Source organism: Zootermopsis nevadensis, unplaced genomic scaffold (assembly GCF_977971745.1).
Source record: "Zootermopsis nevadensis isolate Lab colony 2312 unplaced genomic scaffold, Znev_1.0 Znev_ptg000022l, whole genome shotgun sequence".
Taxonomy (NCBI): domain Eukaryota; kingdom Metazoa; phylum Arthropoda; class Insecta; order Blattodea; family Termopsidae; genus Zootermopsis; species Zootermopsis nevadensis.
Window position 1 is genome coordinate 24,810,251 of NW_028259154.1, and position 23,790 is coordinate 24,834,040.

Genomic DNA, 23,790 nt, shown 5'->3' on the forward strand with positions numbered 1-23,790 from the left:
AAATTCTCGCTCTCCTTTGCTATAATCTGGCCTGCCAATGTATTTTTAGAAAAGTTGTGGTAATTGAGGTTCTCACGGCTACGAAGACGTCGAGTTAGGTCTTCTGCGTTGCAACTCCATGTCGACTTGTGCGTAGACACCAAAGTTTCGGAGAAACATAACGAACCAGTTCTGAAGATGGAGGCAGCATATTTCTCCGAAACGTTGACCTCTAACCACAAGTCCCCACGGCGTTACAACATTCATAAGAGATGTTTGTACTCCTAGTTAATCTAGGCATCAATTTTCCTGTAGAAACAGCTGTCTTCTTGTAGAAGGCAAATAATAAGCATGCAACAAAAATCGAATGACGATCTTATGACGTCATCTCTTTTGTTTCTGCCGCCGGGGGCGATGCACAACCTTCTCTTTGTGAGATCGTGAGAGAGAATCGACCCTTCGCTCGCGCCTACCTCTAGGGCGATGTTGTTTGTTAAAATGTGCCTTCACTACGCAGTACACGTTTGTACCTGTTTGTTAGCCTCAGTATTTCTATTCCTGTTTATTTCAATAATTTTTATGTAGGGCAAACACAAAGTTAACATCAAAAGCATATGAGTTGCTGTCAGACGAAACTGCGAAATTGAACGTGGCCGCGTAGAAGCCAGTGTTCGTTGGTCTCGGAACATAATCTCAGACAGGAGCGGACTGAACGGACTAATCTTTCCGCGGTAGCCTCAAAACAGATCATCAATATCACCTTCCACATCCTTGCACTAAAATCATTACGACTAGCATCACTGGACGATATGCAACCTGTACAGTTAACACAAGACCGTTAATTAAATCAAAATAAATTAAGAACCAACCCCCAAAAAATCCTGTAATTAAGAAACAGGATTGTGGAAATAACCTCGAGGAACTGTAAGTTTCAAGCGAAATGTTCATATTTAAAGGCGATGCATCTAGCAAGGACTGACATGTTACTGAGTGAATATTATAGCTGTATTAAACGGAACTAGTCTGGAGGCTTCTGGCGAAAGTATATCGTTACTCTAATGCACATTTGTGGACAACTTTCTTCGCTTATTAACTAAAAATAAAAACGCTGGCAAAGATTCCGTCATCGGCTCTTTTCAATGGACCCAACTGAGTAATTTGCATAATTTCACCTGCTCCCTAAAGAAGATTCAGCTTCCGAAATGTAGTGTTTTTTTTCTAATTGTTTTAATTAAAAGGCAAAGAAAATTTCAAACATATGCATCAGTTTATACGGCAGGAGGTTAAAATTTGACCTGGAATTTTCTACATTCTGCACGACTGGACCTCCCCATAGCAACAGCACGTGTCCGATAACTAAATCCACTTGCTGCCTTTGAAGTCCTGGATTCTCTTAAGAACATGGTTACAGTACTGCAGTATGTCCTCCGTATGTGAAATAACATTGAACGCAATTGTAAATCCAGATTAGCCGTAACAACAACACAAGGCTCATCACTTGTCCAACCTACCATAAGGATAACAAGTGATGGGAAATTCAATCATGTCTGCTCATAATATTAAATTCTGAATAGTAGAACGGTCATGAAACTAACTGATGCAACTAATACAGTCCGATATCAATAAATATTACATCGCAGAATATGGTAATGTAATCAGAATTATGTATATGAAGAGCGTGGAAGCTGTACATCCCTAATATAAGGGTCGAAAAAAAACACAGGCGCACAACAAAAGCAGATGTTCTCTCAATTAGGAATAACATCAATTTTGGTAAGCAATAAGTTGACTGCCACAGTCACTAATGGCACAAATTTAGACCTTTTCATGTGAAGAAATAATTGCATATTAAAGAATAGTTAACAACATTACAGATATTTAATTAATTAATCTTGTCTGTGTAATCACAATTTAAAATTAAGATAATTAAAATACCATTTGATGCTCCTTATCGAAACATTCGATTTACATTTAGAACATCGAATGTTTCGATAAGGAGCATCACATGGTATTTTAATTATCTTAATTTTAAATTTTAAATTGTGATTAGACGGACGAGATTAATTAATTAAATATATATTTTCACAATATGACGCAACTCTATCATCTTAACATTACAGATATTAACTAGTTATATTTATGGTTGCAAGACCAAAATTCTGGAGTAATTCAGCATAAATTTATAATACACAAACAGCGTAACAGAAGTCAGCTTCTTAAATACAGACGTACAAGCAAAACTCTTAAAATAGTTATATCGTGTATAATCTGCCTTCAGAAACGGCCAATTTTAAACATGAATTTGGCACATGCGTTTTTTTTATCTTAATCTTATCATAATGAAAGTTCCTGCCGTTTTCATAGAGATTCTTATACCCAAAGAACTATCTGCTTCATTGAAGACATGCTTACATGTATTCTCGCGTAGTGACATTGCGTATGAATTGTTTATATCGCACACAGATACCAACCACGAAATGTGATCAAGAAAGAAACTCACAATTGTCTGTCTGTCCGCCCGTCCATCCGACAGCCATCCATCTAAGAGTTTGTTGTTTCGCGATGCTCAGTATCTCCTGAAAAATGCACAGGACACAAAGAATGTAAATAAACTTACCACAAATAGTAAAATACAGTAAGAGGAATATTGTGAAATGTGATTTTATTTACGAATACAAGTTCCAAGACTGGAGAGAGAAGTGGGTTTAACAGAAATGGTAGAGAAAAGTTATTATTGAGTGATAAGCCGTGCCAAACAACCCGTTGAAGTCCAGGATATCTTGTGACACTTTGTAACATCCCTTTGTCGGCAGTCCGTGGCTGCTCATTCAAAATGGAGGCCGTCTCCTTCATCTAAAACCTAAAACGGGCCAGTCTGTGGAAATGATTTAACATGCAGCTCTTCATTAAAATGAGCTATTAAACTATAAATTTAATTAATACTTCAAAGAAAAATTAACACGCCAAGAGCTTTGTATAAGTAAACAACACAGTATTTCTGATTTTACCAATAGATGCTATAAGACTTTAAAATATTTCAGAAAAATAAATTTTTAATTGTAAAGAAACTTTATAATTTTATGTTAAAATCTAAAGGAAAACTTTTTACTGATACGGGAGGTATAAGAAATTCCTACACGATTTTAATCGGAAAACCTGAAAGAAATAGAACTTTTGAGAGACTGGATTCAAGTGGCTCAGTACAGGGTTCAGTGGCGGACTGTTTTGAACACTGTAATGAAGCTTCTGGTTCCATAAAAGGCTAAAATACGTCTTTATAATCTAAGCAGCCACGATCTTCTCAGTAACTCTGCTCTATGGAATTAGAGGGTAGCCACGCGCCGAAGCACTGGTGTCAGAGTGGTCTGGATTACGCTTGAGCAGTCATAATTAGAGATGATTAGTGAGACATCCGATATACAGGCAGCTTTGATCCCTACCACGCTTTATTTTATCAGCTCAGACATTAAACCACCACGGTGGTATAGCGGTTAAAACGCTGGCCTTGTAATCCTGGGGTCTCGGGTTCGATTCCCGGCGGTGCCCGAATTTATAACTTGTGTTGGGCAAGGCCGCGGTCTAGGCAACACGGAGTTTTCCTCCGGGGGCTTCCCCGGTTTCTCCGTGGCATCCCATTCACACACAGAAGAAGGCAATGGCAAACTACTTCTGGATCATCTGCCAAGAACGTATATGAACAGGTCCCAGTCCGAGAAAAGGAGGGAAGGATCCTGTTCATATGGACCTGTCGTCAGACAGAACACTAAATAATAATAAGATGAGGTGGTATAGCGGTTAGAACGCTGGCCTTGTAATCCCGGGGTGTCAGGTTCGATTCCCGGCGGTGCCCGAATCTATAACTTGTGTTGGGCAAGGCCGTGGTCTAGGCAACACGGAGTTTTCCTCCGGGGGCTTCTTCCCCGGTTTCTCAGTGGCATCCCAACAATTACTCCATTCACACACAGAAGAAGGCAATGGCAAACCACTTCTGGATCATCTGCCAAGAACGTATATGAACAGGTCCCAGTCCGAGAAAAGGAGGGAAGGATCCTGTTCATATGGACCTGTCGTCAGACAGAACACTAAATAATAATAAGATGAGGTGGTATAGCGGTTAGAACGCTGGCCTTGTAATTTTGGGGTCTCGGGTTCGATTCCCGGCGGTGCCCGAATCTATAACTTGTGTTGGGCAAGGCCGTGGTCTAAGCAACACGGAGTTTTCCTCCGGGGGCTTCTTCCCCGGTTTCTCCGTGGCATTCCAACAATTACTCCATTCACACACAGAAGAAGGCAATGGCAAACCACTTCTGGATCATCTGCCAAGAACGTATATGAACAGGTCCCAGTCCGAGAAAAGGAGGGAAGGATCCCGTTCATATGGACCTGTCGTCAGACAGAACACTAATAATAAAAACTCTGCAAATATGTAGCGATGCTTCGTATAGCAATAACTGGCACAAACCGAAGTATATTTTAACAAAGAAAACAAATCCAATATTCGAAATTTCTGCACGTAAAAGCGCAACGGAATCATGAAGCTGTCTCTCTCACTATCGAAAAACAACAAAACACAAGTCTTCAACGTATTTAATGGCTGTGTTTCATTCCCATACATTCTCTCAGCTGGCCTAGGAACCCTCCTCAGTCTTTTACTGAAACCGAGTCCAGCGTGGAACACGTAGTATCTAAAGAGCCCCCCTGTGGTGATTTATATTACATTGCGGGACAACGGAGAATGTCACATGCTGTCAGTCTATACCGGGTATGAAGCTAATTGATTTAAAACGGTGTTACCTTCATGGCAGCCACCAACGAACACTCATTAACCCTTTGAAGACGAAGCTCATGTAAATAACATTTAAACATTTAGTCCGTACCTCAAAGGAAACATCATTTGGTTAACGCTCTCTGAGGAAACAATCTATCGAGTCTGAGAATCAAAATGAACCATAAACGGTCAGAATGTTGGAGAAAATACTTCCATGTTATATCTTGATACAAAATTTACGCTGTACGAGTCGACGAAATGTCGCTGATATTTCAATTAAAAGTTTATTAAATGTACTCTACTTTATCTCAGAACTGACAGGCAACCTGGACTAACTAAGTTTGTTAGTTTTCTTTGTTAAATCTTCACACTACACGGAAAATGGTTATCCCAAGCACACACAAAGTGTTTCGTAAATATGTTATCACTTTCATGGAGACATTTGCTCTAATAATACCTAACAGCAAACAGAAGGTAATCAGCATTAGAATTTCTCCATAAGAGTCAAGATAACAGAAATACCCAATGTAAATTAAAAACGAAAGAATGAAATTGATCAGTGCCTATGTGCCATATAAATCCATAGAATCTCCGTATCTTGCGTGTTCAGAGCTACACATTTAACAATATTTGAAATACCCATTCATTCTGGATTTGCATGTCAGTTATTGACATCTCGCCTGATTGATGCGGCTAACCCGAGATACATGTCTGTCGGGCACGCGATATAGCCTCAAGGCGTCACCCCAGTCGCGGTCCAGCAATACAAATTAATTGATTGTGTACAGTTCCGCATAATTGTCTGTTCTCACGGCAGACGTGCGGACCACAAAGATGTAACACGGAAAGCATTACTAAAAATCGAAACACGTGGTTCGCGACCTACATGATCGTATTTCAAAGGCAAAATTGCCACTGACAATAAACACCGCCCAGTTAACCTCAAGATAAAACCAGGTTAGTGTAATACGTCGGGAGGTCTCCGAAGTCCTTTTCGACGCTGTGAAAATAAAGCACTCTTACGGGAATTTGAAATCGGGTTATATGTATACTCGTTGCTTCGTTGGTTACTGGGTTGTTTTACGATTCTGTACCACCTGCGTAGGTTATTTATCGTCGAATAATATATTGTAAGGAACGAACATTTGCAGGTGTTTGAGAATCGGGTGTTGAGGAGGATATTTGGGCCTAAGAGGGAAGAAGATGGGGCGTGGAGAAAACTGCACAATGACGAGCTTAAAAATCTGTACTGCTCCCCCAGTATTGTCAGGGTGATTAAGTCGAGAAGAGTGAGATGGGCGGGACATGTAGCGCGCATGGATGGGACAAGAGGTATGCACCGGGTACTGGTTGGGAAACCTGAAGGGAAGAGACCGCTGGGGAGACCTAGACGTAGATGGGAGGATAATCTCAGGCGGGATCTATGAGAGATAGGAGTTGAAGGAGACTGGATTTTGTTGGCCCAGGACAGGTCCGGTGGAGGGCTTTGGTTAATTCGGTGATGAACCTTCGGGTTCGGTAAGCCATCTAGTTAGTTAGTTAGTTAAGGAACGAACATAGATCACAAGTGCCTGAAAATAAAGCGATCAGGAAAGCATGTGTACATAATAAGAATGAAGTAACAAATGTAGGATATCACGCAACGACAGAATATCGTGATTTTTCCAGTCCTGTAGAACTGTTAGGACAGCGAAATCCATGGCAGTGGACACATAGGAGTAGAAAAATCACGTGTACTTTGTTTAAAGAACCTGATGGAAAATATAGACTTGGAAGTTGAGATTTCATATTCTCACGGCGGTGAATATGAAGATAACTTTTCTGGGATGTTGCGCCGTGTAGTCTGGAGGACGATTAACGACGTTTCAGGTTTCAGAGGTGCTTACTGCTTCCATCATCAGGGCTTTCGCCCTGATCGCCTCATTTTCTGAAGATAAAGGTACAAGCATCTTTGAAACGTCGGTAAACTACTACCAGACAACGCGAAGCAATATCCCGGAAGACAGTCTTCTTAATCTGGAAGTGGCACATGATCGTTTACAGTGACTGACTTCGGTATTCGTTGTTCTGAACCTCTGCGTTTTGCTACCACAGTATTTGTTACAAGTTTAAATTTCTGTAGTCTTCAGTCCTCACGACAAACTCCGCGTCGGTATAAAAATATCTGGATTGTCACAGAAGCAAACTTATCCTGAGTACCGCGTAATATATTTCACGTGAAACTAATACATGTGTTTGCTCTCTAAATTGAATTTCTTCCATTAGTTATATACGGACAATACACGGTATATCTTAACCACCAAATCTATTTTTCATTTACTCTAAAATGGAAAAAGTAACCACACACAAAAAAAATCGAAATGCAGTTCCGTCACACCAAGTTCACTTAAAAATATTACTAGGAATTCATGACAACTATGATATATGTCAAGATTCATTGTTTTGCCGCTGGTTCGACGGTCTCCTTCACCCCCTCAATCACAATCCTGTAATCGATAAATAGGGTAGGTCTCGTAACATTTTCGTCATTAACACATACAAGAAGGTAAAAACAAAACTGATTAGGGAACACTGAAATTATGCAAGTAATAGATCAGTAGTCTGTACAAATATAATACAACACTTCAGCAGTTAACAGCCGCTTGGGCACTCAAAATGTGATAAGGACACGGCTGTAGTTAACAGTAAGACGGAGACAAGACAGAATGACAGCGCATTCCTAGTTTTCCGTTTGCTTCGATATCTGCCGGCAACACTTCATTGACAAGATGGCGGTCAGGAAATTAAATTCCTCCAGTCCTTGTCGAAACATCTGTTTATCAAACGTGTCAATTTTACTGTTACACTTTACACAAAGTTAGTGAATCCCACACAAAACAACGAGCAGAAACACTGCGAGAATTCTGCTGTTATTCACAAATATCGAACATTCAGTTCCTGCTCGCTGAGCATTGCTTACAGGCACAGTCCACCCTCACGCACTTTTGGAAACTAACAGTCAAGCATTTCATGCAGACACACAGAAGTTTCAGGACAGATTCCTAACTCGACAGTTTAATACAATACTTGTAACTTTGAACGCCCTAGGAATGATATTTCAGTTACAATGGTACCACAGTTTTAACAGATCAACACTGCACAGCAGACGATGAGACTAGTACCACTGAAAAGAGCCTTTCTTGAAAAGCTCATATTCGCTCCCCACCTTGTGAAAATCTAAGGCTTAATTACAGAAAAGCAAGAATCCGCCCCTGGACGCTATCCTGAGCCACTTGCGTTCAGTCGACAACCTCTGGAGGAACAACAACCCAGAAGACAACCATTTTTACCATCGTTCCATGTTCCTCAGGGTAAGAGACCGCGTTTAACAGATGCACAACAGTTAAAAACTGCAGTTCAGTACATTTTAATCTTTACGTTCTTAGACACAATAAGGGAAAATCCCAGGACAGGGTCCGGTGGAGGGCTTTGGTTAATTCGGTGATGAACCTTCGGGTTCGGTAAGCCATCTAGTTGGTTGGGTCCACTATTTGGGAAGCCTGAGGGGAAGAGACCTCTGGGGAGACCTAGACGTAGATGGGAGGATAATCTCAGGCGGGATCTATGGGAGATAGGAGTTGAAGGAGACTGGATTTTGTTGGCCCAGGACAGGGTCCGGTGGAGGGCTTTGGTTAATTCGGTTATGAACCTTCGGGTTCGGTAAGCCATCTAGTTAGTTAGTTAGTTAATAGTTTTCCAACAGAATGGTAACTAGTCTTCGGCGAATTTACTGTGCTCTTAACTTCTTCGTAAAATACGTAATTTCAATTTCCCCAGTGTTTGAACTCTGTGCCACATTCTTGAAAGATTCATTACACACCTTCATATTATGACCTATACTGCATTCCGGTGACATGACATTAGAACATACGAAGGTATACACGCGTAAGTGAATTCACAAATGTGCGACTGAACTGCTGTTCCTCGTACCATGGAACATAATGAACCAGTGAACGTCTGCGAGAGTTAATGAACAAATTTCGTGTTCACAGCGATGCAGACATTTACTTCCTTGTCTCTTGGTTTCCACAGCAATTAGCAAAGCTAATGAACACGCCCGCAAACGGCTCTCCTAGAGAAAACTCCTCGAAGAACAAAGCATACTAGCGATGTCCAAAACAAAGGAAGCCGATTTCAGGCAACAGAGAGATACGACACAAATCCCTGTCGAATTGAACTTCGGTAACATGTTCTGAGCTTACTAAATGAAAATGGTTCAATTGAAATTCACTATTATAAATGTATTCTTCAAAGCAAAGAACATAGAGTAAAAACATGTGTGGAGTCCTGTCCTCCAGCAATTATACAAAATTACTGGACGAATTTCAGTCCACCCTACCAACTGTAATGCAAATTCTTCTCATAATTTCTTATACAGAATGTGACATCTGTGCCAGTGGACGCCTATTTTAGCTAACATAACCTAACAAAGCGAAATCTGTAGTAAGGCATTACGTGTGTTGACATTTCTAGTGATACAGGTAGCCAAACATGGCAACTGGATGATTACTACTCTTACTTCTCAATACGGAGTCCTGCGTTCGAATGCCTATAATACATCTTCACAAGTAAATGAATAATTTTGGGCATGAATTCTTGAAGGCAGAAGTAATTTCGCCTCTTTTAAATCAGATGAGGTTGGCAGCCAAGTGACTTTCTTAAGTGGAAGGAACACTAGTGTCTCTGAACGAAAGAACAGATGCTGTTGCCTAGTAACGGTTTTACTAGTGGTAAAAAATTTCGCACTCTATATTATGTTAGGAACAATGAAAGGGCTTCGAGGAAGTTAAGTTTGCATTTTCAGTATATAATTTTTGAAGAAAAAAATTATTACGAAATACACGTTTTCAGTTGTGTTTAAATGTTACACTTTACAGAAGACTCAAACCTAAGGTAGTTAGAATCTTATCTGTCGTGATAACATAAAGGTTCATCCTTACCACACAGAGGACGTGGTAGTAGAAATAGAATAATTGGAACGTAAGACACACAGTCAGATTCGAGAAAACATTATTCTTTGGATATGAACAGAGATTATAAAACACAGGGTGCATGTATAAAAGTGTCGTAACCACGTGAGAAGCTACACCTTGAAACACGTGTTTATTGACCAATGCAGATGCATCAAACGACATTTCATTTAAGTTAAAGTAAAGTAACTTTTATGTAATGATCCATAAAAATTGTGATAAAGAAAGCTCTTAAAATATCGCCAATTCAAAAGAGGAGTATAGTAAACCAGCGTAGCAAACCGAAATTGAAATAAATGTTAAGGAAATGGGCTCTGGTTTGCACATTACATTCAGCTGCCTCAGGATGCAGATAAATATAAGAATTATGTTGGTTAAACAGTCTCATGTGCATACGAATACCACGTTACGTAGAGAACACCTACCCAAAGTAGCAGGAGGCTGGATAAAACTGCGTAATGAAGAACTTCATAGTTCTTACTCTTAGTTAGTGTTTTAAGATGACCAAATCAAGGAAGATGCGATAGGAGGGGAATGTAGCATGAAGGACAATGAATTTCAGTAGGAAAACCTGAAGTGGAGTGTCCACTGGGGAGAACATAGGGTGTGAAAGTTTGAGTTGGATTTAATTCCATGGGATAGGGACTGAAGGAAGGTCTTATGAACACGGCTAGGAACTTTGTTGTTACATAGAACACACGTTATTTCCTGACCAGCTGAGCGAATATCAGCGTCTCATGCATCGTGAAGTTTGACACTGCAGGCATAACAGTCGTGAATAGAAAACTATTTTGAATTCAAAACCCCTCTGAACGCCATGAAAACTGCACATATTAACTGTCTTCCCATAAAAAGAGAAATGCAGTAATAATGTTATATTCGAGTCAGTTCGCATTTACACAAAGTACGATGGATACGCGACATAGCCCACTCTGCATTTCACACTTGTTCCAACCTGACGCCTCAACTCGCCTTCTAGTCCAGCCCCATTTCTTTCTATTCGAAATAAAACGATAGATTTTTTTTTTTACTCGGCAGTCTGGTATACTGTGTGCTTTCAGCCACCAACTGGGAAGGGATGAAGCGAATCCCCCCCCCTCCAAAAACCCCACCGCCCACCCCAAGAGGAAATTATCTAAAGGCACGTCAGATTAAACATGAAACCTACGCCACTTACTCGATACTCCATCCTTTCCAATACTCGAGAATACGAGCATCTCTAATTAGAACATGTCTTTCGAATGTCGTTGTTTACAGATCAACATCTTTACCGGCAAAGGTTCGAAACGTCTTTGAGCGGAAGACCAAATTACTCTTAATTCTTTATTTAGTAAAAGGATTGTCAAAACATATGACACCCGGAGAAAATATTGTCTGAACGAGTGCTTAGTAAGCCTTCTCCATATTCGATAGGTCCCTGGTTCAAATCCCGGCCCAGATAGGGGTTATACTTATTGAGGTCTTTCACAGTTTTAATCAGTCCCTCGTCGAAAACGTCGGAAGAATGCCTTAAACTGAGCCAAGACCACTTCCACATTATTTCTAATTCATTACACACAAGTCGTCCGATCATTCGACGCAACATAACATTAGAAATTGAGTGCGTAGTTAAACAAATTAATAAAAATAAATAATAGACTACAGCTATGAACAGTAATAAGTGATGCGGACAATCATTAATACTAAATACAAGCTATAAACGTGAACATCTGAAACTAAAAATCTCTGTTAGACAATATGACAAAATTTTACCAGAACATGCATCTCCAAGTTCATTTTAAACTGGAATAAAATTTATAAGATATTGTAGGTGCGTCATATTGTGATTTATTTAAATAGTATTAAAAATATATTAAATTATATTATATTATTATATTATATATATATAATATATTAAATTATATTATATTATATTAATTATATTAGTGACATGTGAAACAACAACAGATGAAGATACAATATGAAGGACGAGAAAATGATAAAAAAAAACAACTAAAAATCATTAAAAATCAGTAATTCAGTTAAAAAGTTGATAACATAACACCTGATGACGGCTCTATGATAGCCGAAACATGTCGTAAATGTTCCATATGTAAATCGAGTACTCGATACGGAACGAAAAAATGATATTTTAATCTTTTAATTATCTTATATTGTGATTGACGGCCAATTTTAATATATTTTTAATACTATTGGAATAAAATTCTTAACAGTTAGAATCTATATATTAACTACCTGTCTTTTGTTATAAACAAACATAATAACCACAGAAACGAGAGTAACAGAAGTGGCTTGGGGATTCCACACACAGACACTTCCTCGTTTGCAGATCTTCACGTAAGTGCCCGTTGTTGTTAATTTAAGAGCTTAACGTAAGTCGTAATGTATCGACAAATGCTACATGGGTAAAGACACATGGACGGAGATATTCTTATGAGTCTTCGAACGTGCTTAAAAATTATAAAATTTGTGTTATATCCTTGTAAACCACTCGGGTTAAAACTACACAAAAATAAGAAAAGTGTATAATTAATTCACGAGTCAGAAAATTGAGGAAATGGGAACGAACTAAGACGTTACAAAGGCAAACAAACTAAGCCCTCAGAATCTCCCGACAACTAATCTACACCTGCATTTAAGCTAGGATTATCCTTGGTTACATATCGCTGTAGAAACAACCACGTGACTTTGTGTTGGAATTTAATATGACTAAAGAGTTTCCATGGTAACTGCCACCCGTATCGTAATTTCTGCGAACAAGAGAAGACGCATTCATCTAGAGAAATGAGCCCAGCCTCTTTCTTATATTATCGAAAATTAAATTGCAAACGCTACTGATAATGTGTATTTGTTCTTCAAGGAAAAATCATGTATGTACAAGTACATACACGATTTATAAATCATCGCTTTGGTAAACACATCACTTCTATTATATATATATATATATATATATATATATATATATATATATATATAGTAGATATGCCATTAGCCATCAGATGAGTACGCTAAACATTCTGAAGCGTATGGAAACAACAATTCACTGATTTTAATCTGTTTCTAGTTTCTTAACGAATAAAACATTTATATCATCCACTAGCGAAATGTTGATTAAATTATCGTTTTATATTCGAAAGAAATGATCTGTCTTCTTTAATTTAATATTATACGTAATTATTTTAATTTGTGTCAGTATGCCTGGAAAATTGAATAAACCACACGTATCCACTTAAGAAAATTAGTTATATTCTGTATATGGAAGTTTTTCAGGTAGTTCCACAACTGTATTATGATAAAGTACAATCTGAAGCTAATACACAGACACCTTCCTTATGCTCCTGTCTCATAATACAACGTTCTAGAATCATCCATCATTATTACCTGACATTCCACACGCATCAAGCTAACAATAACACCACATTAAAACCACAAAGCATTGGGATTTTCATTGAGAATTTCAAAAGCGAGTTCTCTCAGCAATATGGTGTCTGGTGACATTCGATAATGTTCGAATGCTCGTTATTTTCGTTGAATATGAGGTTTATACAGCAGTGAGGATAATGATTACGTCCTTCTGGGTTTTGCTGCCGTCTAGCCTCGTCATTAGATGAAAACGTTTTGGAGGAACATATTGTCTTCATTTCTAGCCCTGTAGATGGAGGCAGTACATTTATCCGAAACGCTGGCATCTAACGAAGAGTTTACACTGCACCAAAGCCCAGAAGAACTTCGTCATCAAACAGATTTCTTGTTTAAGGAACCTTTTAGTTTGTAGATATAAATGTGCTACGATCGTGTTGTAAATTCGCATGAACCGACTGTACCTGGTGCGCTATATATTTTACTGACGGATACATCCCGCATTATTATAGAGCCCTAATACGAACCGGCATGCTTTCAGTTAGCCGACTTGGCTTATGTTCTGATGTAACTAGGCAGTTCGTCATCCGTTGTGCACATGACAGTGTTGTCACACTACATCACTCACTGCTAAGCAGGGAGAATCTTTGTTAAATACAAAAAAATATACCTATTTTGTTTCTGTACAAAGCTCAATTATGTAAATCACCAAGCGATTCTTTCCCAAATCTTTTTGTTTTATATCAAATCTAAAACTTCTTGACGATGGTGAAGAGTCAATTGAATAAAATTTTTCTTGGATATTATCCATCGTCTAGTAAATATAAAACGTTAAAAACGACGTTTCGGAGATGGGACTCTATCTCCGTCTTCAGGTTCCTACACAGTTGGGCCCACTAGATAGAGCTAATCCCATCTCCGAAACGTCGTTTTACGTTTTATATTTACTAGACGATGGATAATATCCAAGAAAAATTTTATTCAATTGACTTTTTGTTTTACTCTTACGCAAACTTCCATACTTTCTTTTTAAACAAAACTCCACTCCTGGGAGCTCATTTGTCCGAAATGTAATTAGGAGATCGTAAGCCTAATTGCGAAATGATGACGTCACATTCACCGCTTCTAGATCGTAGGCTGCTCATACGTGATGAGAATAGCGTAACTCTTGGTACTTAATCAGCAGAGAAACATTTTCTCGCCCTCCAGTTGTCTGGGTCACGATCTAAACATCTGGCTACTGGCTGGAGTAGCAAATCTTTTAAAACAGCTACGCTAATTTCTAAGACTGGCAACTCACAGACAAGTCAGAACACATGATTACGTTTCTTATAATAAATGTTATAAGATACTCTTTAATTAACTTCAATGTCAGTCCCCTGGCAACCGCGTCCGAACTATTTGACCGGCTATGCTCCATCTCGGTATGGGGCATAAATATTATTTAATTCATACACAAACTTTTACGTAAACTTATTTACTTTCGTGATTCAATTTTATTGTGATTTTAATTTTATACAATTAAGTTTCAGTCATGTGAATTGGCTTTCAGGACCACTATAATTTTGGGCTTTAGAAGCTAATACGTAGCCTGTATATTTACAGACCTTAGAGACATTTTGGTGAAAACTGCATATATGGCACTTACATTATAGGGGATGTGGGAGGGGGGAAATCGCCCCTCCTGAAGGGAAAATTCAATTTTCTTGTTCACAAAAACTAAACGCTGAATGTTACAGACTAGTTCATCATGCAGACAACAAGCGGAGAATTTTGTCATAATTTCTGCTCTACAGCAACAAAACAAAACAGCTGAAAATAAAGGGCCGTGTCGATTCCATCGGTTGCAACAGCGGAATACAAGAATTCAATATTGTCACTGGTATCGTAATTTTTTCCACGAAGGCGTTCGTATGTAACATTTAGGGTTACAGTTTAAATAAAACATTCTGTACCATGCCACGTTACACATATCATATCAATTATCTTCTGTTATTTACGATCTGAAATGACCATTCTGGCAACAAACACATATGAATATTTACATTTCCGACTTTTATAAACCAAAACAAATTTCTGTCATTAAAGGCATTTTAAAACAGTCGTAATAAAATAAATAAAAGCATAGTTTGCAGAAAATAAAACAATAATTTTTGCTTTTACAAAAGGTATATTTTATGTCTGCATCTAGCTAAGAGAATGAAATATACAGAAATTGGAAGGGGGATTTTTAATTATCCATTTTATAACAGCAGCCTGGAAGCAGAATAACAGATTCATGTAAAGCAGAAGCTGACTATTTTTTTTCTTAAAACATTTCGTAAAGGTATAAGCGAGTCGACACGCCCATAAAAATTCTTGCATAACAAATGCATGGCTTCCTGTAATTATTATCAGCACGCTTTTCAGTTTTCCGCGGTTATGGTAACCGAATCCGATCTCTGTACTGCGTAACAAAACAAACGACATGCCTTCCTTACAGATACGTACATTGGCATTTGTCGCGGGCAGGACAGTTTTGTTGCATGGTTAGTATTTACGGTCAAATTATTGCAATACAATTTAGATTTAAGCTTTAATACCAATTCAAAATAAACTTCTGAGTATTGAAGGACCCTTGGATCGTACATCTCCGTTTCCGGTTACGCACGTCCATGTTGAGGGTCCATACTGTAACCGTCCCAGACATTAGAGTCCTGTGGAATAACGCTACAAGGGCGAGCTGGCTGAAATTCTTTAAAAACAAAGGGTCGTCTGTGTTAAGTGAGAAAGTAGGGGGAGGACTCACATGTGATCTCTTGGGGGAGTGAGCCAGCGGCAGTCGTGGAAAGTTTCTTGACGGTAGAGGTTAAGACTTTTATAAACTTGTGTTCCGAAGAAAATATATAATAAAGATATAATTAGATTAACAGTCAATCATTATCTCTCCGTCACACATTCGATCCCCGTAAACGACCCTGAGCACCCGAGCTAGCTGGAGCAAACAACTATCTGAAGAAGGACGGTTATAATACCTAAATAAAAATTACACGAAAATGTAACTTATATTTTCAAATTCGCTAAGTTATAACATCATGGGTATTGTGTAACGAAGCTTTCTAGCATGAACATTTCATGATAATAAATACTTAAGAACATTTCGGTAAAAATTATATAAAACATCAAGCAGACATTTTTAAACAAACATTTCTGGTCGGCTAATTTACTGAAGAACGTGTTACTTTGTACCGGCACGGTTCATAATACTATCAACAAATTATGAGCGTATATATTTAGGTTATTGAAGATCTGAGGATAAGAGAGTAAGCCCTGAAGATGGAAGCAATAAGTTACTCTAAAACGTTTCTATGTACGCATATGACTTCACGGCGTTACAGCCCAGAGGATCAAGAACTCGAAGTCCACAGCAGCTGCAGAACAAAAGTCTTTACTAATTTCTTGTACCTGTCAGGATTCTATGGACATTTTCCACAGTTATACTAATCGTTCGGCATGAAAAAGATTTCCACAAAATCAGTATTAGAAACTGTAAAAACATAGCCCCTGACCGTTCCCGATGGAGGCATTGTCTTGAGCATTCAAAGACCCACCCTGGGTTGTAGCGCCCAAGATGATGATGATGATAATACTAATCATTCTCATATTTTCATATACTGACGAGTACCATTGATTAATAAAAACGGAAAAATGCTAATAATTGTCAAGAGCTGTACCATATTTTTTTTTTCAAAATTAAAAAAAAAAAAGCTACTGGTAGTAGCCAAACATTTATACAGTAAATGAAAGAATAGATGACTACTTATAAAAATGTTTAACCAACCTGAATACGGTGTGCAAGACATATTCCTGGAATTTTCACATCGTTGCACACCGTCGGAATCAGATCTGTAAGCCCATCCAAAAGATGGCTAAAAAGTGGGTAGAGGATTTTTCTCGTCTGTGGACGACAGAAGGCTGCAGAGAGCTGGAAACATTTTAATGCCAGCAGCTCCGTAATCATTTCCATGAACTTCTCGTTATAAGTTATACATTCTACGTCTGTCCTATCAAACCAGTATTCCGAGATTCGTCGTGATCTTCTCGGATTAAATGCCTGGCAAAGAGAGAGAGAGGGGGGGGGGGAGAGAGAGAAGAAGAAGACAGGAGAAAACGACTGTTTGCTTGTTAGGGGCGAAAGACCTAATGGTCAAAGTCACGCTGAATTACTCCTCTCACTTTTATCCTGTACGTCTCAACAATAATTTCACAGAAAGAGAGGCAATTTGCTTTCTTCCAGAACTACACTGAGGGCTAGTGGACACCAGAACAGTAAAAGTTGCACAAGTTTCGTTCGGAATAAATGAGAATCGAAAACAGAATATCTAAGTAAAAAAAAAATAGAATTTCCTTTAATTCCACAAACGGTTGGAAGTGTCTTGATAAACTGAGCAACTAGCAGATTCTCTATTCTACAGAGTCAGTTCTCTTTAATATTTTAATATTTTCCGTCAAATCACAATTTTTAATAAGATGATAAAATATAAAATATTTAAAATATCATTTCACGTTCCGCATCGAATGATCGATTTACAAATTGGAACGTAAATCGATCATTCGATGCGGAACGTGAAATGATATTTTAAATATTTTTTATTTTATCATCTTATTAAAAATTGTGATTTGACGGAAAATATTAAAATATTAACTTAATTCACAATATGACGCAAATATACTACCTCAGTTCTCTTTATAAAACTAAAATCCGCCTGTCACTTTAAACCCTAATTTTATGATCAGCTGAGCGACAATCAGCGTGTGAATTAAAATCTGCTTCATGTTATCAGTTTCTATGAATTCTAATGGAAATGCATTAAGTTGGGCAACTATCGTACATATAATTCAATAAGTACACGCTCACATCTCATCACATCAAAATTTCTATTAACTCTTTCCTTGCGACTGGCTTGGACACTCGAAGTCATCTGGTGCTGAACTAGCACGAAGAGGACATTAGCACTAGTGTCTGTACTTGGAGGTAGTCTATGTGACTGCGGTTATTCCACACCTGCTACCATCGGTCTCCTGAACTGCTCAATCACAATATAGCTACTACATAATCCCAAGATTAAAGTGGAGTATTATAATTTGTACGCTTACGTTAAACTTGCAGAATTGGTTTAATCAGTAGAACTTAATTACACGAGATGATGTAGAATATGCAACTCGTATTTAAGATGTAGCTAAGCGTTGTGATACATTATATAATCATTTAACAGTTATTAAAAACATCTGAAGGTGGGTGGTATGAATATATTGACAGGAATTCGGAAGTTTTAATTACCATACAAGGCCGACGCCATGTTCACACACGCAGCTGAGTTATAGCAAAGACTCGGAACATAATAAAATATTTATTGCTGATGTGAACCTGATTGGACAAGCTTTGAACTTTGACACGAGAGACAGAAGCTTGTCTGTTTGCGTTTTACAAGAACAAATATTCCGAGCGGAATCAGGATTTCACATCAATGCTGTATCGCCTCATCATGTTTAGTTTCGTCCTTAAAATTGCACTGAACAGTGAACACAGCCCACTGGCATCCAACAAGCCGTGATACGAACCCTCAGAGGCCTCTCACGGGCACAGTTTAATTAGGCCTTTTAGCTATTCGTAGATGCTGCATACTTGATTAACATACGATACGGTATTCGTTAATCACTTCGGGTGATTGTTTCGCAGTTTAAAATTAACAGGCAATTGCTCTTTTACGTAATTGCTTTGAATTGATTAGTTGATTAGCCTCTGTCAACAATACTGTACCCTGTAGCCACGACGATGCTCTCGGGATACGAACTACGGTTCTGGTGAAATTTTAATGAACACATCAGACATGCAGCAGATAATTTGTTGTTCAAAACAATCAAAATTGAGCTGAAACTCAATGATTATTGATTGCGTGTTTCGTTGGAAAATCGGAAATGCAAATTGTGAGTATTATAACCTTTATTAACTTCAGCTCTAACGCTCACGTCAAGAAATGTGATGCATTTATGGAATACGAATGTCCATTGCCGTGTTCTCAAAGTATCACCACTGTACCTTATGCTGAATCAGTTTAACCCAGTTCACACTCTCCCACCCTACTCACCCAAAATAAAGTTTAACCTTTTAAAGCTTATTCGTAAATCAGTCCAACCTGCTTGGCAATCTTCTTGTCTGTATTTTTAAGTTACATACAATTATCAGGGAAAATAGTGATTATATCCTTGAACTGCGTAAATAAATTTATCTTAATAATGGCGAAGTAGTGTGTTATATTTGCGGTTCTGATTGAATTTTTCAATAACAACGAAGAACCTGCAGTTTTACTGCGGGAAGCCACCGTGGCGACCAGGACAACCTATGCGAAGATCTGCAGTGTTAGAGCGGCCTTGGCGACTTGTACACTTGCGAGACTGAGACTGAAAATTCAGAATTTCCAAAAATTTCGAATCTTATAAAAATAACCAAATTTATTGAAAATTTTAATTTTTTAATTTTTCCTAATTTTAAAACTATTAGAAATACTGAAAATTTTAGAAATTTTGAAGTTCTAAATTTTTATAAACTTTCGGAATTTTGAAAATTTCACAATTCTATGTAATTTCAGACGATTTCAATTGTTTCCGAATTCTCTAAATTATTAAAATTGTCAAAGTATCATAAATTTTATAAATTCTTACATCTTCGAAATTTAAAAAGTTTTAAAAAAATTCAAACATTTCAGCAATTTTTTAATTTTTAATTTTTTTTAAATATTACGCAATTTTAAAAATCAGTAATTTTAGATTTTTCAGCTGTTCAAAATTTTCATGCGTCCAAAAACCTAAAGCCCAAATCAATTTTTATAAAAATCCGCCAAAAGATATTTTCGAATTGATACATGCGGACAGACAGATTTATAAACACTATAAGTGACAGGTTTTAAACACTGTGCAAAGAACGCATGACAGCTATAACGATGTCACAATCAACATTATTTGCTCCACTTTGTAACCGAACTATTTTGAAAAATGTTACTCGATAATCTTTACTTATTTACATATCCCTGCAACTGTATTGTTAACAACGCACAGCTTCTTCATTCTAGAAGCGCTGATTGGCGGTGTCGGAGAGCCACAAAGCTCTCTTGCTAGAGGGTACGAGAGCTCCGTACTGTCACCAGACTTGCTTCAGTATGTGTTCTTGTTTTAATTACGCAATACAAACAACTCGAAGCAAACAAACGAGCAGACTCGGTAACACTGTTTAAACTGCTCCCATTTTCATGGATTATTATTGATATTGGTAGACTTAAATATTATAATGATAATGTCAATAACAGATGATGAAGTTCTAAATAGTGAAAACAAAGCTTTATGATTACGTCAGTGCAATGGATTAGACTCATCATCAAAGTCTTATTATCATTTCCGGGTAGTCCACAATACTCTTTCCCGTCCAAGAAAAATTATGGGGCATCAATTTGAGCTTTCAAAAATATTGAAAAGGTAAGTGCAAAAACGGAATAACATTTTATAAAATATACGAGTTGTTATTAATACAATTATCAGGGAGAAATATTAACAAATACGTGATAAAATTAATCGGGAAATTTTATGACATCTTGGTGTCCAGCGTGTACCTAGACGAAGACATTCTACAAATTATTGTATGAAATATGCGATACCAGCAAGAAAGTATGTTTTTTAAACGGAAATAAATCTAATGTCAAACAATATTCCGAATATGATTCAGTGGCGGGCTCTTGTGAAAATGGACTATCAGCTTTCTAAGATAGACTCTGCTCTGTCAGGTGTCTGTATATCCAGGTACCAGCAGAAATTCCGAAGGAAATGAGGAACGCAATGTTATATCATTTAATTTAACAATATATATATACGAGCTGGTTACTGAAAACTGTTTTCCGACTCGTATGTCTTACTGCGACTTGTCGAAATAAATTCACGACGTTCAACGACTGCTGGTATCTGAACACTGAGTACCTAATTAAGAACCACTTCATCCTACGTAGCACCGTGAATATTGACTGTATTTCGCTGTAATCATTTTACAACGCAACAAAATATCGGCAGGCACATAATTTGTTGCCTAGCAACCACTCACGAAAAACACAACCCAATCCCCCCCCACTGGGTTAAAGTTTCCAAACCGATCTCGATACAGAGGCATTATTTTGTTATGTTGGTACAGTCAGTACTAGAATGATTGAAACCGGACAGAGCGATACCCAGCGACGTGGCCAAGTAATTTGGCAGCCGTATTTCAGAAGTCCTGGGTTCAAATCCCGGCCCGAAGATGGTCCATCCTGACGTTTTAGAGGTTCTTATCAATTGCTCCAGAAAAATGACAGGATGGCACATCAAATAAGACGAGCCAATCCCTATTCACTGATCACTGATCACAGCCAAATTCAAAGCAAGAAAATCCACACATCAATTTTTAAACCGACAGGGAGGAGGGGATAAACTGGAGGGAAGGGGGAATAGTGTGCAACACCATATTTAACGGCTGTAAAAGTTCCCAGACACTGCCCGCTCGTCCTCTTAGGGAAGGTGATTAAAAAAGAGAATTATTTATATAATGTTTAATAATCAAGTCCCTACCCGAAAGAAAACATAACGCACTAATTGATGCTGTTTAAGGAAATAATCGCTGTTCAATCTGAAAATCATATTAAACCTACAAATAAATTCTGTGAACGAAATCTAGACGAAACTGAATATTATAAAGGTACCGCATGAAGTCATCACCGCGCTTTAGAGGTTTCACCACGACTCGAACCAGGTTCCGTTGCTAGGTAACTAACCAGGAAAATATTTTCCTCGTCATCGATGTTGGAAAGATATCAATTGATTCTAAATTTATCAAATCTAAAACTTCTTGACGATGGTGAAGAGTCAATTGAATAAAAATTTACTTGGATATTATCCATCGTCTAGTAATAAAACGTAAAAAAACGTAAAACGACGTTTCGGAGATGAGGCTCTATCTCAAGAGATAGGGATTAGCTCTATCTAGTGGGCCCAACTGAGTAGGAACCTGAAGACGGAGATAGAGCCTCATCTCCGAAACGTCGTTTTACGTTTTTTTACGTTTTATTACTAGACGATGGATAATATCCAAGTAAATTTTTATTCAATTGATTCTAAATTGCTTTGTATGAATTACTGCATATTTACATTATGACTTGATTTAATTGCATACAGGAAACGTACAGAATAAAATTCCTACGAACAGAAAGCTGCAGATACGCTGACTTAAGCGGAATTTAATTCTGCACAGCGACTCAGGTCAACCTGTTTTTGCAGATCGTCAAAACTTTCCAAGAGTTACCTGTACGAAGTATACATATAAATTGGAAAGTTTTCGAGCGAATATAATGCTGATGCACAAATTTAACTTCCAACTTGTTCTAAGATTGGCTGTCTTCCGGGTTGAAGAGGCGTGAGAACCTAAAATTCTACTTAAGATTTGTTTTCAAAGAAGTCTCTGCCGTATGAAATGTTAGTAAATGGCATAAAATTAGGTGAAATTTAAGGTTCTCACGGTGACAAGTATAAAGCTGGTTGTCTTCTGTGATGCCGTTTGCTAAACGTCTGGTACCGGCGATGCAGCGTTGAATGATTAATGAATTGGAAGGAATGTGGAAGGAAACGGTCGTTGCCTAATTTAAGATATTTGCTGATGAGTTATTTCTCAAAAGCCTGGTAGGTCTCACATTGCTCGGAGTTTGAAATGGAAGACACACACAGTGTCCACCTTGAAAGAATCCTGCATTTTAGAATTAACCTCACCAGATAAATGGAGCTCCTACTTTGGATGATGCACGCCCTGTGGTGTTAACTGGTGTTTGATGAACAACAGGTGGTACTGAACGTTTACAACCCGCGCAGCCAGACTGTGTACCCACTCACACCCTGCAGGCTCTGTGTACTATTCCATTCAGATCAAAGTCCTAGATGTATAACAAGATGACTTCGTTTCTGGCTACATCTCATACGCTTCATAGAGAAACAAAGGAATATCAAAGCAAACGTATTGATTCACCTTATTGAATCAGAGGCTGCTCCCAACATCGAGGTAGTTCACAGCGGTTCTTTGGTGAATACACAAAACTGGCAAGAGTCTGGGTCTAACACTGAACTCCATAGGAATACACAAATTTTTCAAATGTGTTCTGAGCTACTTTTAATACCACAGTGATCCTAATGTTCATGTATTTCTATTACGAGCCTTCTGTTTGGTTGAATACCGAAAGAAACGCATTTGGAAAAATATGTGTACAAATGTAGCATACGATTAAACTATTATTTTGTTACATTAAGCGGGTGGTAGTAGAAATGTTATTAGAACGTGGTGATAAATGTAAAAAATTATGTAATGTGACAGTTATTATTATTATTATTTAGTGTTCTGTCTGGCGACAGGTCCATATGAACAGGATCCTTCCATCCTTTTCTCGGACTGGGACCTGTTCATATACGTTCTTGGCAGATGATCCAGAAGTGGTTTGCCATTGCCTTCTTCTGTGTGTGAATGGAGTAATTGTTGGGATGCCACGGAGGAAAACTCCGTGTTGCCTAGACCACGGCCTTGCCCAACACAAGTTATAAATTCGGGCACCGCCGGGAATCGAACCCGAGACCCCAGGA

The 23,790-nt window shown here is 38.0% G+C and overlaps 1 protein-coding gene across 9 annotated transcripts in view; it reads right to left on the reverse strand.

The window, feature by feature from the left end:
- Positions 1–23,790, reverse strand: part of rsh (Rap GTPase activating protein radish) — a 391,302-nt gene that overhangs the window by 229,754 nt on the left and 137,758 nt on the right. For 7 of the 9 annotated variants that reach the window (XR_015536567.1, XM_087353834.1, XM_087353839.1 and 4 more), the window contains exon 2: positions 2,480–2,555. Coding sequence is in view for 7 of the 9 variants with exons in the window: in XM_087353834.1 (XP_087209960.1) it covers positions 2,480–2,520 (41 nt within the window). In the remaining 2 variants the exon portion in view is untranslated. Of the gene's footprint in view, positions 1–2,479; positions 2,556–11,991; positions 12,074–23,790 lie in introns of those variants that run through there. The other 2 variants (XM_087353835.1, XM_087353838.1) reach the window with 2 other exon arrangements.